At 39.9% G+C, this 14,296-nt stretch overlaps 1 protein-coding gene across 1 annotated transcript in view; it reads right to left on the bottom strand.

The window, feature by feature from the left end:
• Positions 1–14,296, bottom strand: part of SVEP1 (sushi, von Willebrand factor type A, EGF and pentraxin domain containing 1) — a 181,410-nt gene that overhangs the window by 115,370 nt on the left and 51,744 nt on the right. The window contains exon 4 of the mRNA XM_066256551.1: positions 2,269–2,427. Coding sequence (XP_066112648.1) covers positions 2,269–2,427 — 159 coding nt within the window. The remainder of the gene's footprint in view (positions 1–2,268; positions 2,428–14,296) is intronic.

Below are 14,296 nucleotides of genomic sequence, written 5' to 3'. Positions count from 1 at the left end.
TGGGTAGTGTAGTTCAAGAAAGGGGAAGCATAAGATGGGCAGAGAATAGAAGGACCAAGGTGGAGGAAATAAAGGCAAAAAGATAGAAGAAACAAACAACAACAACAACAACAAAAAAATTAGTGGATCAAGTTGTAAAGTCTGTGGGTTTTTCTTGATTTTGAGAGGTTAACTTCTTCCTTTTTCTTTTCTCTCCCTCTTCCTGGTCGGTGACTCTGTACCCCAGGCTCTGCCCCTGTGTCACTCTTAGGTAGGGATTTGCAGTTGATGGGATTCTATGGCAATGTCATATAATTGGCTTTAGTCTTGCTGGAAGTCAAGGCTTGTTGGCGTTTGCAGGGTCCAACGATGAGAGAGTTTGCTTTCCTGGATTCTCTCTCCTAGTCCCCCCTTTCTGAATTAGCAGCCTGGTGATCCAGCTATAAGGCTGCAACTGCTTCTGCCTGGGGAGTAAGAGGCTCAAAGAGCTGGGAAATCCCCACTCTATCCTCACTCAGTGCAAGGCTTTGGGAAAGGCTCTGACAGTCAGGGCCTCCAGTGTAATCAGGTGGGGGTGGGAGTCAGTTGTTGTCAAGGTGACTGTTCAGCGCCTATCATTTAGTTCGACCTCTCAACCCAGGCTTTCCACACTTTGTAGCCTGTTTTTGCAGGGAAGAAGAGGCACTAGTCTCTGCTTACGACTAGTGTAGTATAGACCTTATTATCTGCCAAGTCCTTCTTGTTAGCGTTTATCCCTGAATATGGAGGCTCTATCAATCAGAAGTTGCCCCCGCCCCTTTAGCGAGAGGCACTAAAAAATATCACGCCTCTTGTCTTGGATCGCTGAACTGAGAGAGATCTTATCAATTAGAACCGAGGGTGCGCAGATTTTATGGGTTAAGCTAATTTCAGTGATTGGGTCGCAGCTGTGCTTCCGAAGGTATTTTAGGCTGCCTGCACGCGCCCCTCCCCCAACGCTTGATTGTTAGCTTGAATGGCTGGGTGAGGTGCCCCGCCCACGGAGAGAATCTCCCAAGCCTCTCCCGCTCGCCCCGCTGCTGGCGGCTGGACCGCACCAGGCGCAGGATAATGGAGCCCCCTGGGTGTGCGGGCCAGCAGGGTGCCCTGGGCGCGTGGAATGCCCAAGGCACGCGCGCGAATGGGGCGCTCCAGGCACCGGTGGCCGGCGACCCCCACTCGCAGTGTGCGGGCCGCTGGGAACGTCAGCGGTGCTCAACTGGACCAGGGGCGCGCGCGGCTGCTCGCGGCTCGTGGCGGCCGCTCGCGGCGGCGGCTCGCTTTGGCCGCTCGCGGTTCCCAAGTATATGGGCTGACTCACCACAGGCGCACTTCCTTGTGGTTTGAAAGAACGTCCCTGTGGTAGATTCCTCCACACCCTCGTCTCTCAGATTCAAGTGATAACAGTCCTTTCGCTATCAGTTTGTGTGGAACTCCGGAATGCTCCGAGGATAGATTTTTCTGTTTCTAGTTGATAAATTTGTTGTGATTTGGGGGAGAGCTGTCGGACGCGCTGCTCACGGCGCCATTTCCGTGACGTCACTCCTTAAAAACTATTTTTATTTTGCTTTAAACATTCTTTTATTTTGATATATATGGGGACACAAGACTTTCTAGTTCTTGACTTTCCTATGTCATTAGCGATTTCCTTCTTAATTAAGACGGCATGAAATAAAAACCAAATAAGCCCAGCAAAGTGTATCTGCCACACCAGAGCTTTTTGCACATATTATAGGTTAATTAAATGCTTCGAATTTTTGATATGAATAACACTGAGACACTTTACTTACAAAAACATTTTCTTGAAATGGATTTAACTATCAACCAGGCCCACACTCGCTCTAGTTCCCTAAATGTGTGGTTAAATTTGTGGCTCTTTTCTCTTAGATTCATTTTATTTCTTTTCTTAGTAGTAAATCTTTCTGGTTTCATAGTTCTACTGCTCCTGGCTCAGATCCTCTTTTTCTGGAGTAAGAAGATATGGTTGCGTTCAGTGGTAAAATATGCTACTTAGTCAGAGCAAAGACTTCCCCCCTAAAATGATTAGAGAAAACTAAAGATCATTTAAATCAGAGGTCTCAAACTCGTGGCCCGCAGACTAATCCATGAAGTTTGATTAGTCTGCGGGCCGCACAAAATTGGTGGGCGGGCTGCATGGCCGTGAGTTTGAGACCCCTGATTTAAATGAATTGGATGAAAACACCAGCATCATTTTCCTCGAAGAGAGCCACTGTTACAGTTCCGATCTGCCAGTTGGGGGAGGAGGCTTACCTTCGCAGGTCTGGCCGGAAGCCCTATAGCCCTCCTTGCAGACACAGTCTTCGGGGGAAGTACTTCCGGGTGGAGAGGTGTGATTTTCATCAGGACATGGGAGGCACGTGCTGATTCCTCCTGGCACACCTTCTGGTTTGTATGTCCCGGATGGGCAAGCTGTGGGCAGGCGAGGAAGTCCATTTTATGTGGTACATCAATTGATAGTTAACAACATTTTTGAGACGAATTAAGGGGGGGAGAAACCAAACAATAACTTTTCATAGTAAAAATCATATAATTCAAGCAAGGATAGAAACCAAGTTATTTTTTAAAGAATGATGTCATTGTTATTTATAGGTTACGAAGTGGCCTCGTCTGTAACACAAGTGGTTACACATTACAACACAACACAGCATGGTATGTCTGGGCTTCTTGTGTGAAAACTCAAAATAGCAATGCATACTAGGGGGTTAAAGGGAATGAATGATACTGGCTGCATAAAAATATCTTCATCAGTGTGGTACGCTCCATAGTCCATTGCCCCCACCTGTGTAGCTTCACCCCCCCCCCCCACACACACACCCAGTGCCCTCGCCCAGCAGAGGAGAATAACTGGATATGCAAAAAGCACTCAGCCCATACTTCCTGTTCCACAAAGAACAATGGAAACTAAAGGGACTGAGGAAAATGAACTGATGTGATCTAGGCTCTTTGGAGAAAAAAGAATTAAGAACCGGTTTTTCCCAGGCTCAAGAAAAAAACAGATGTAAAGCAGGATCTAATTGACCTTGCTTCCTAACCACTGTCTGCGCTGACAATGTGGCTTTGAATTTGTAACCTATTCTTTCTGGAGTTACACATCTGTAAAATAACTCAAGGTCAAGAACTCAATAATAAAGAAATTGTGGAGTAAAGAGACTTGCAGTGCTCAGTTAGGTCAATTAAATGTAGCATAGTCAAGTATGCATTTGATTATTTAAAAACAATAGCAAACCAAGTAATATGCAGTTATGTGCTGACATTTGACATAAACTATTTCAGTGAGTCCTCACAGTTTTAATAATGTTAATTATTAATATTGCTGTTACAGAATGCATTCACTGAATTGTATTGTCTATTTTAAAGATGAGAAAATGGAGGCTTAAAAACATGATGTCTTAAGTTACTCAGTAACTAACAAATCTAGAATTGTTTTTTAGACTATAACATTGATTTATCGGTGAATTTTTACGACAAATATTCAAAATGACATTTATCTTATTATTAATTATCAAGTCAAATATTTTTAAATGGTAGCACACTTCCCCTTCCTGTTGTCATCTGTTTAAGGCCTATTTCTGGGAAGATAAGCTCTGGCTTCCTAGCTTTTAAAAGACTTTATTTTTTAGGTTTACAACAAAATTGAGGGGAAGGTTAGAGTTGGAAGTTAAAGCAAATATGAAGCACTTACTATGTCTCAATGACTAGTCTATATACATTATAATTATCTTTTGAATCTTCTTAGGAACCTATGATATAATAAATCTCGTTTTATAGATGAGAAAACTAAGGCACTAGGAGGTTAAACCACTGCTAAAGTTACACAGTGAGTAAGTGGCAAAGCTGGGATTTGAACCCAGATTACTTAGATCCAGAAGCAATGTTCTTTGCTACTGCATGTATTTGTCTCAAACCCAGGTCTCCTAGATGCCAAAGTCCTTGTTTGAACCACTATAAGGTGCTAAAAATATAAATGATCATTATTGAGAGACAAGATTCATAACATAATGTAGTTGCTATAAAAATGACCATACTTCCAAAATTCTTGATTATATTTAAAAACAGAAGATAAGATTTTCTGGTCCTGGCTGGCTGGCTCAGTGGTAGAGAATTGGCCCAGTGTGTGGATGTCCTGGGTTCAATTCTCAGTCAGGGCACACAGGAGAAGTGATCATCTGCTTTTCCAGCCCACCCCCTCTCACTTCTCTCTATCTCTATCTCTATCTCTATCTTTATCTCTATCACTCCTCCTCCTACAGCCATGGCTCAGTTGGAGCAAGTTAGCCCCAGGCACTGAGGATGGCTCTATGGCCTTGCCTCAGGCACTAAAATAGCTTTGTTGCCAAGCAACGGAGCAATGGCCCCAGTTGGGCAGAGCATTGTCTGCTTGGGGCTTGTGGGGTGGATACTGATTGGGGCACATGAAAAGTCTGTCTCTCTGCCTCCCTGCTTCTCACTTAAGGGAAAAAAAAGAAGATAACATTTTTCCATGATATATAGTAGAATATTCCAGAATTGGCTAGATCAATGACTATTTAAGAATGAGAGAAATATATAAAAAATAATTTTAATGCTATATGAAAGATACTTCAGCAGAAAAGGACCATTACTTCAAAGTGTCATATTTTAAATATTGAATATTATTGAATTATTTATATTACTGAATATTTCTAGAAAAGGTTCAGTAAATTTTTTTGCAGATCTTCAAGAAAATGCAAGACAACATGGGCTCCTTTAAACAGAAGTCAGCAGCTATAGGAGAAAATGATTAAAATAAACGCATAAATGAAAGAGAAACTATAAATTATAACAGCAAAACTAAAACTGTCATTGGACACAGTAAAAATAAGCCACAAAGACCCAGAACAACAGATCTGAGTAGACCAAGGAGAAGTAACAGTCGTGATCTTAGTGCAAGTATATAGTCCTTACTAGAAACTTTAGAGCAAAAAAAAAAACAAAACAAAAAAAACCCTCACCAAATCCCAGGCAAATTTAATAAAAAGTGACTCACACCCAGGATAAAGCAAAGCATTCCAAGCATCTAGGTAAGAAAAACAAGATACTACAAATAGGAAGATCAAACTGATATTTCCTTTCTCCCATACAAAAGCAAATGCCAGGAAAAACAATATAAAAAGATATACAGGTACTTGGGGAAAATATTAATAAACCCCAAATTCCATATCTGATCAAATTATTCATAAATATGAGAGAAAGGAAGGACATTCAAGGTTGTGTATGGTTCTGGAAGCAAAGATGTACTTCACTGACTAAAAATAAAATAAAAGACTCAGGTGTGGAAAAAATGGCATTTAATAAATTGTTGAGATTAACTAACTAGTGGAACATATAGTCTATTGCTAAATCTCTCATTAACATAATTGTGAAAATGAATATCAAATAAAGCCCCTTATTATAAAGAAAGATATATGATATAAGGAAGGAAAGAATAATCTTTGTATAATATAAAGGAGAAAGGTTTAAAATATGAGAGAAACTAGGAGATGGTGAGCAGAGGAAGGTAAAGTTCTCAGTTCTATTCATATATGATACATCCATAGGATAAATGCAAAGAAAAACATCACTTCAAAGTTACACATAAAAAAGACACATAGCTCTGAACAGAAAAAGAATGCATTACCTCCAAATCAGAGGAGGGGGGAAGAAAACAAAGAACAAGGGTAGAAAAACATTGGAAAAGAAAAGAAATAGCAGCAAGAATGATAACCAAAACAGCATCAACTAAGGTAACGGTAGTAGTATCAAACTCATCAGTCATCATGTCTGTGCCCTAGACCACAGGATCCTTACCTCTGCTCTGGCACAGATCACACTGTATGTAACGTAAGCACTGTCTCCTCTCTGTGACCAACTTGTTCTTCCTTGTAAATTCAGTCTTCTGATTATCTGACCTAGCCATTACCCACCTCAGTGCCTGAGCCAGTAGTCACTCAATCAGAGAAGGGCAAGAGAGAGCAAGCTCTGTTGGAAGGTGGAGGGTGGGCTTAGTTGGAGGGAGGACTGAATTCAGGGAAACTAACAATAGCGTGAAGTGAAAGGACATTAGACTTGGACTCAGGACAACCGAGTTGCAATCTTGGCTCTTCTTCTAACAAGCTATGGGTCACTGGCAAATGACTTTGTTTTCTTTTCCTACAAAATACAGAAGTTACAATTCAGACATGTCTATGACATTTCCAATGCTAACACTGGACCATTCTATAAATAGAATAATACTGAAAAGTAAGTTAAAAAAAAACTTTCCATATTAACTGTCAGATTATGTCTGCAGATTTTATCATTTGTTTTAAAATAATATTACATAAAAAGAAACTAATCTTAACACTATTACTCTCCAAAACCTTTCGAGTAATAAAGAGTTTACAACACTGGAGAACAGTGTTTTGGATAAAAATATACAAAAAAGTACGTTTGGAAATATATTGTGAAATCCGTAATGATAATGGAAAACAGATTTTTAGAACTATTTAAAGGCATTGCACAATTCTGGCGGGAGAGGTGTAATCAACCTCTTTGAATCCCAAGGGGGAAAGTTCCTCATCTAAAACCAGGCAAAAGTTGAAAAGACGAAACAGACCGTGGTTTGAACAAGTTTCACAAGGGAGGTTAAAAGGCTAGGGTATGTTCTTTTTAATATGAAATGTTTCCTTCCTGGAAATGAACCAAATATTATTTCTTAATTGCTGTATGTGTTGTTAAAATAAGCACTTTCTCTTTTCAGAAATGTGTTGGCTGTTACCAGCTACTATTACTGGCAGTGCGATTCTTGAAGTTATCATGTGCTAACGTTGGACTTTTCTTCAGCCGGTAACTCAGTTCTTTGACTGAAGTAAATTAAACCATCAACCAGTTTGGAATTTGTAAAAATACAAAGAAGTCTTCATTTTCACCTCACCCGTCTTATCCACTCAAGATCAATCTCTTAGACGGTTATTTTAGTTCATTTTAATTATGTTATACAACAACTTACATTTCATAAAATTACTTTCTATTTGTAATCTAAGACTAGTTTTTAAAAACCTCTATAAATATTAAGAGCCTTTGTTCCTTGCACAAAGTACCAGTCGCATCAGCTGCATGCAGACCGCGCCCTACACGACTCCAAGGATGCTTATTCATGTAGATTACCATGGTATCCAGGAGTTGTGCAACCCAAAAGCCCTAGTTCCTGGTATATCTAAGGAGGCCACTAAGCAAGTATCTGGGCTCCCAGAAAAAGACTCTTTATTAATACAATATTATGCTTCTTCTCAACTTTATGGATTTGTTTTGAATAACAAAATCTGCTCCCACAAATATTTGTGCAAGGACATTGAGCACAGGCATCCATGGTACAAGAAGAGAACCACTTCCGAACAAATATAATATAAAACAGGCACCTACACATACATACAAGCAACTTTTAAAAAAAAATTAGCCGAGATACTTTCTATATTTTCGTCAATGAATTAGACGAGGAGACTTGTAACTTGCCATGGATTCTGCACATCCGATTCTGTGTGAAATGAATTAGCATCCTGCCAATCTCTCGGCAGTTGCTTAGCGCATTTGGCTGGAACACAGACGAGTGGGACAACGCTGTGAATCTGAGCAACTGTTCGGTGCCATGGCAGCAAATGGCACCCTCGCTGCAGGACACCATGTTCAAAGGCAAACACCTGCTCAGACTGGAAAGGAGATTACTGATGGATTAGGACAAGTCTACCAAAAACCAAAAATCAAACCTCTGAAAAGACTGTGTCCAAAAGAGGATGCATCAGCAAAGTAACTGTCGTATGTGAAGAATTAGTATATGTGCGTGCTCACGCAGGTACCCCCCCACACACACAAACACAGTCTGGCTGAGCACAGAGTACTTGTGCAAATTCTTCCTCATTGAACACTCTGCATTCCTAATTGTCTTAAGGTGTTTTACTGTCTTGATGAGAAATATGAGGTCATCCTGAGTTTTACCATTAAAACTCTGCGGGTAAGTGCTTTTAGAATAGGCCTCTGGAGGTTTTAAAATTTCTTCTTTTTAAAATAGCTAATAACTCAGATTCATTTAAAGACAAAATTAAAATTTACTATAAGCTAAACCACTCTGGTTGAACTTTTCTTTTAATGTTTGGTGTTCAGGTAGATTACAATTTCTTAATTAATCGTATTGTTCCCTTATACCTTTCATCCACTAAAAAAATTTTAGGCAAAATTAAGTTTTCAAACCTATTAGCCTATTGTTATTTTATATTCCCATCTTCAGGGTTAAAAGTCCCTATCTTATAGTACTTTCATTAGCACTGCACATTACAGTTTTTAATATTACCAACTGATCATTATTTAAAAGTGAAGTTCTGTGAACCAGTGCAGCAGAGTTTCGACTAAAACCCACGTGAGATTCAGATCTATGTAGGCCCAACTGAAGTCTATTTGCTTAAAGAACTTGAGAACCTTCTGGGAGAAAACTTCATCCATGGTAGGAATAATAACCCAAGTGCTGCAGCCCAGAAAGTAATGATCATTGACCAATGAGAACAGACATCAGCTGTGGCATCAAGCAGAGTTCTGTATGCCCACTTATCTGACAGCTGCGATCTCTATAGGTGCTGGACTGCATGACAGGCACCTACGAAAGTGGTCAGGTCAGTAAAATGGCATTCAAGGGACTCAGGGCAGCAACTCTTTACCAGCCAGTACACAAGTATGTCAGTTTTGTAAGAGCTTTTACAACTGCACTGATGCATATCTGCTGAATATTCGCTTGTCCTAAGGAAAGAGGAAAATGGCACACATTGGACCTAATAAACACGACTTCAGTGGTTAGAAAGGAAGAAAGATTCTGAGTATAGTCTGGAGTCTGCTGACAAATTTGTTTCCCTTTGGGTCTTATTATAAAGAGTGGTAAGTCACAAGTAAAGTTTCAGACCATTGTTGCCTTTGATATTTTCCTTTTCTCGTCTGCTCTGCCTCCCTTCAGCAAGACTTAAAGGTCTTTGGGGGTTTGGAAATGTGGATTCTATCAGTTGCTGCTTTTATGTCCATTGTTGCTACGCTAATTTAAAACCATTATGTTATGACTTGATTCTGTAACCACCATACCTATCACCTCTTCCCCTAGGTCACTTCATGTTCTGTTATTTCCGGCCATGGTGCCAAATGAAAATTTCTATAACAAGGCTCTGATCATGCCATTTTCCTGCTCAAAAAGCTTCAACGGTTTGCAGTTGCCAAATAAACAAAGGCCATCGCTCTAACCTGGAATTCAAGTCTGGGTGCAATCTGGTCCCTACTCTTTTCCTTCCTGGCCCGGCATCCCACCGCGTTCATAGATGTAGCCTACTTTTCTGTTTGTACAAGCTATTTCCAGTCCCCATCACAAGTCTGCAATTGCCATTGTTCACATACTGCCTCCCATTTCTAACTCCCGATTCTATCTTTCAAGCTCTGTTCAAATCCCATCACCTGCATCATTAAAAGTAATACTTTTGAATAGCTATAGCCTCTGTATACCAGGTATGAGACACCATTATTACTTTCATGTAATATCATTTGCTCAGAACTGGAGTAAGCACAATTCTTGGTTTATGACACATATTCTGGCTTCTTTACAGTGATTACAGCTCTATTCCATAATAAGGCACTCTAAGGAGAGAACTGAACAGCAATCACATTTTCCAAAGTACCTAAAAGATACTTGATAAATAGTCAAAGGAGCCAACAAACATGCTTAAATAATTTCCTTCTGTAATTTCCATGAAACCCAATTAACAATGATCCACTCTGCCTGGCGTTCACTCTAATGAACGCCACTTACTGTGTGGTCTAACTTACTGCACCTTGAAGTACTCCACTTAGCTGGTAATATTTTCCTTTCATGTTCCCATATGAAAATGTTTGGATTATCTTCTGAATAATCGGTGTGTAAATAAAATTGCAAGTGTTTTACTTTCGCAACCATAACACTTTCAACACATTAAATTTCACCGTATCACCACCTTTCTCCCATTTCACAAATTAAACTAGGGAGTGATGCAAAGGAGCTAGTGAGAATCCTCAGATGAGGATTCTGCTAATTATTACTAGTTCCGACACTATCTGAGCATCTCCAAGTTATGTAACCAATCACAGAACCGGATTTCCCATCACGACAACACAGTGATCATGTTTGTATCCAAGTAGTTCTAAAACTAAAATTTCATGACCCTCTGTAGGGATGAAAAGGATATGACAGGTAAAGGGCTCATGGGGACACAGAGAAGAATAAGAACTCTGCCTGTACCCTTACAGCCATTTTAGTCTTCAGTACATGATTTTTTTTTTAAAGCACCATGTTATATGACAACACAGAAGAGGAATGTTATCCAGATTGGAGGCAGGGGTGGGGTGATCAGGTAAGCTTTTTTGGTCAATGTGATTTCAGAGGTGAGACCAGAACCATGGACAGAAGTAAGGGAGGTGTAGAAGCAGGGTAATGACATTCCAGATAGGGGGATCAATATGTGCAGACCCAGAAGCAAGAGAGAGAATGCTGGTAAAAATAAGAGTTCACTCTGGCTGGAGTAGAGAGGAGTGAGGCTAGCAAAATGAGTGCCGGGGCCACATGCAAAGGCTAGGAGTTTATCTGTAAAACACTAAAAGCAATGGCCATGTTTTAAGTTAGGGTATGTGTCTCAAGATCAATTTAGATACCGTTTGGGGAATAATTTTGAAAGACCATAATATTTCATTCTCAAACACATAATGTGATTGACTACTCCCATATATATCTATAGATAAGGATGACTTAAGAACTTTGAGCTGTGATTAAGTAATGCTTTTGCTTAAATTGTATTTATGTTTTTCTCCATAATTCTTATAAAATTCATCATGGGGCATAAGATATGGGATAAACTGACATCACCGTGCTTCCTCAAAGGCTATCCCTAATTAACACATAAAGAGCAGGACCACTATTGGATTGATGAAACCAACATGGAAAAATCTGTCAAGAGAGAAGAAACAAAACACACACAAACAGAGGAATCAGTTTTCAGGAAGATGAAGAGGATATACTTTTCCTTAGTCTTCCTGCTAAAACCCCTAGGAGTTCTATATAAAATAAACATAAAGTGGCATGATAAAAGGGAGACCAGTGAGGGAACTCAAGATCCAAAGACCAACATGATGGTGTGTGTTCCTTGGGCTTCCTTTTTCCTCACATATCCCAGGCTCAGAGCTGAAGAAGCTGGCAATCCCAAAGCTCCAATGGGAATGGATAAAGAAGAAAAAAACCCAAAATACAAACTACCAAAGTACTGCTCTCCCTAGCCAAAGGATGAAGAAAACAACAGCCTAGAATGACAGGACACGTTTAGACAATAACCATTCAACTTTTCTACACTAGCTAAACACAGAAAAAGACTGTGGTCCTAGCTAAACACAGAAAAGGTTGTGGCTCAACCTCAGCTATACCAGGCAGGTGACAAGTGCAGCCTAGAGACTTCCACTGTTGTAAAGCTCTAGTGAGAACCCCCTTGGCTCTGCCCACATGGTATCAGAGAAGGTTAAGTAGAGAAATGGGTCTTTCATGCTGATGGAGGCTACAGAGGAGAGGGTTGTATCTCACTTTCACCTGCACCCTGAAGTATCAAGGGTCCTTCCCCCTCCTCACTGGAGTGATGTCATTGTAAGAGAGTCAGGACTTCCACCAGCACCAAGCAGTAAAGAGGTCTCCCCTCTCATTGTGTCATTGGAGGCCATGTGGGGAGCCATAACAAGGCACTTTTAGCCTTCCCAGCCAGGATGCTATCAGGAGCAGCCTAGCAAAGAGCCAGAACTTCCATCCATACCCAGCAGTAATAAGGATTCCCCTCGTACACATAATTAGTGTCCATGGGAATAAAATGAAGAACCTGGATTCTATGTCCACCCAACAGGAACAAGGTAGTCTCTTCCCTATTCCTCTTCCTCTGCTTAGAGGAATGTTTACATAATATTCTTGTTACATAATTATGGAAATGGAGACCAGATTAGCAGTTACAAGAGGTAAAGTGGGGGCAGCTAGGAGCAGAAGGGGAGTGTTTATGGATGTAAAGAGCATATTATGGATCCTTGTGGTTATGAACCTGTTCTGTATCTTGACTGCATCAATGCCAATATCCTGGTTGGGATATTATACTATAGTTTTGCAAGATGTTACCATTGGGAGAAACTAGGAAAATAACACCAGGATCTCTCTGTATTATTTTTTAAAACTGCTTGTGACACTATAATTACCTCCAAACAAAAAGGCTGTAACAGAAAAACAAACAAAAAAAGCAAAAAGCAGAGAAACACAATTTCAAAGTGCATCCAGAAACATCCAAGGATAGAGAAACTGCATCTTGAAGACTGGGGTATTTTTTTTAAAGCCTCTGCTACTTGGCACATAGACTTGGGAGTAAGCGTTAGTAAATTTTGAATGAATGAATAAGTAAATAGAGAAGAGTGCCTGTTTAGATACCAGAACACAGCATATGGAAGCTCTGCTTGGTTCCCAACTTCCTGGAATTTTCCATTCCTGTTTTGGAGAAAGAAAGGTGAACAAGTCTACTGACCCTGAGAAGCACTGGCTTAGAATCAAAGTAAGCCATCTGGAAGACCGAGTTTAACACTAGGAAGTGGCTTATCACACATTTATCTCTTTCATGTTATCTACTTATTGGGATCATTTGAAATTTAGTCCTAAACCCAGGGTATTTGTGTGTGTGCATATGCATCCATGTAAAGCTGTTTGCATGTATTGATACTTGAGGGTGTGGGGTAGTGTTTTTTAATTCACATAATAGTGCAAGACGGCATTCCAAGATAGTATGGATTTTTACCATTTAAGCAATTACTTAATAAATACATTATGTAGCATATATGTACCATCGTGGTAGTGGTTACAAAATCTCCATTAAAACTTGAGATTTATAAATTCTGTCAAAATTATGGAAGCAGATAAATGAAAATAAATCATGAATTATGGAACAATTATATGAAAAAATTCATTCATGTATTCATTAGATGTGGAATACTGAAGGCACAACCATAAAAATTAATAAAGCAAGAGTTCTCTGTTTTACTATCAATATTTAATATTTTAAACAAGAGTTATTTTACTAGTTCCATGTAATATTATTGTTAATCTAGAAAATTCAAAGAAATCAATTAAAAATCACTAGAATTAGTAGTCTAGATTTGTAAGGTGGCAGGGTGTATACTTCAAAATCAATAAATTTGTACGGCGAGTCATTACATTTAAAACATCCAATGAAATCCCATTTATGATAAAACTATATATACTATTGCGAAGAATAATTTGAAAGAGGATTGTGAGGCCCTCATGAAGAACTGTAAAATTTTATTAAAACTGATAAATAAGGTCAATTTATATAGATGGAATATCTTCTCCAGTCATCCTAATACTCATGTATACCGTTCATCATATTTCACTGCATGTATCCAGGTGTCTATAAAGTAATGGTTAGGCATAAAAAAATATCCCTGCCTTGGCCAGTTGGCTCACTGTTTGAGTGTCAACCCAACATGTGGATGTCCCAGGTTCAATTCTGGCCCGGGCACACAGGAGAAGCAACCATCTGCTTCTCTACCATCCCATCTTCTCCCGCAGCCATGGCTCCCTTGGTTCAAGCATGTTGGCCCTGGACACTGAGGATGACTCCATGGAGCTTCTGTTTGAAGTGCTAAAGATAGCTCAGTTGCAAGCATGGCCCCAGATGGGCAGAGCATTGGCCCCATACAGGGGTTGCTGGGTGGATCATGGTGGAAGTGCAAGCAGAAATCTGTATATTTCCCCTTCTCTTACTTAGAAAAAAAAAGAAAAAAAAATATCCCTGACCTCTAACCAACCACATCACTCTTTAAGGCAGGGGTCCCCAAACTTTTTATACAGGGGGACAGTTCACTGTCCCTCAGACCATTGGAGGGCCGGACTATAAAAAAAACAACTATGAACAAATCCCTATGCACACTGCACATATCTTATTTTAAAGTACAAAACCAAAACGGAAACAAATACAATATTTAAAATAAAGAACAAGTAAATTTAAATCAACAAACTGACCAGTATTTCAATGGGAACTATGCTCCTCTCACTGACCACCAATGAAAGAGGTGCCCCTTCTGGAAGTGCGTCGGGGGCCGGATAAATGGCTTCAGGGGGCCACATGCAGCCCGTGGGCCGTAGTTTGGGGACCCCTGCTTTAAGGTACAATAAGCAGATACTCTAAGAAGCTCCAAGATGCAGTTTCTCCAAGAGTTG

Source organism: Saccopteryx bilineata, chromosome 2 (assembly GCF_036850765.1).
Source record: "Saccopteryx bilineata isolate mSacBil1 chromosome 2, mSacBil1_pri_phased_curated, whole genome shotgun sequence".
In the NCBI taxonomy this organism is placed as follows: domain Eukaryota; kingdom Metazoa; phylum Chordata; class Mammalia; order Chiroptera; family Emballonuridae; genus Saccopteryx; species Saccopteryx bilineata.
Note: the sequence above shows the minus strand (reverse complement) of the source record. Positions and strands in the feature narration are given on the sequence as shown.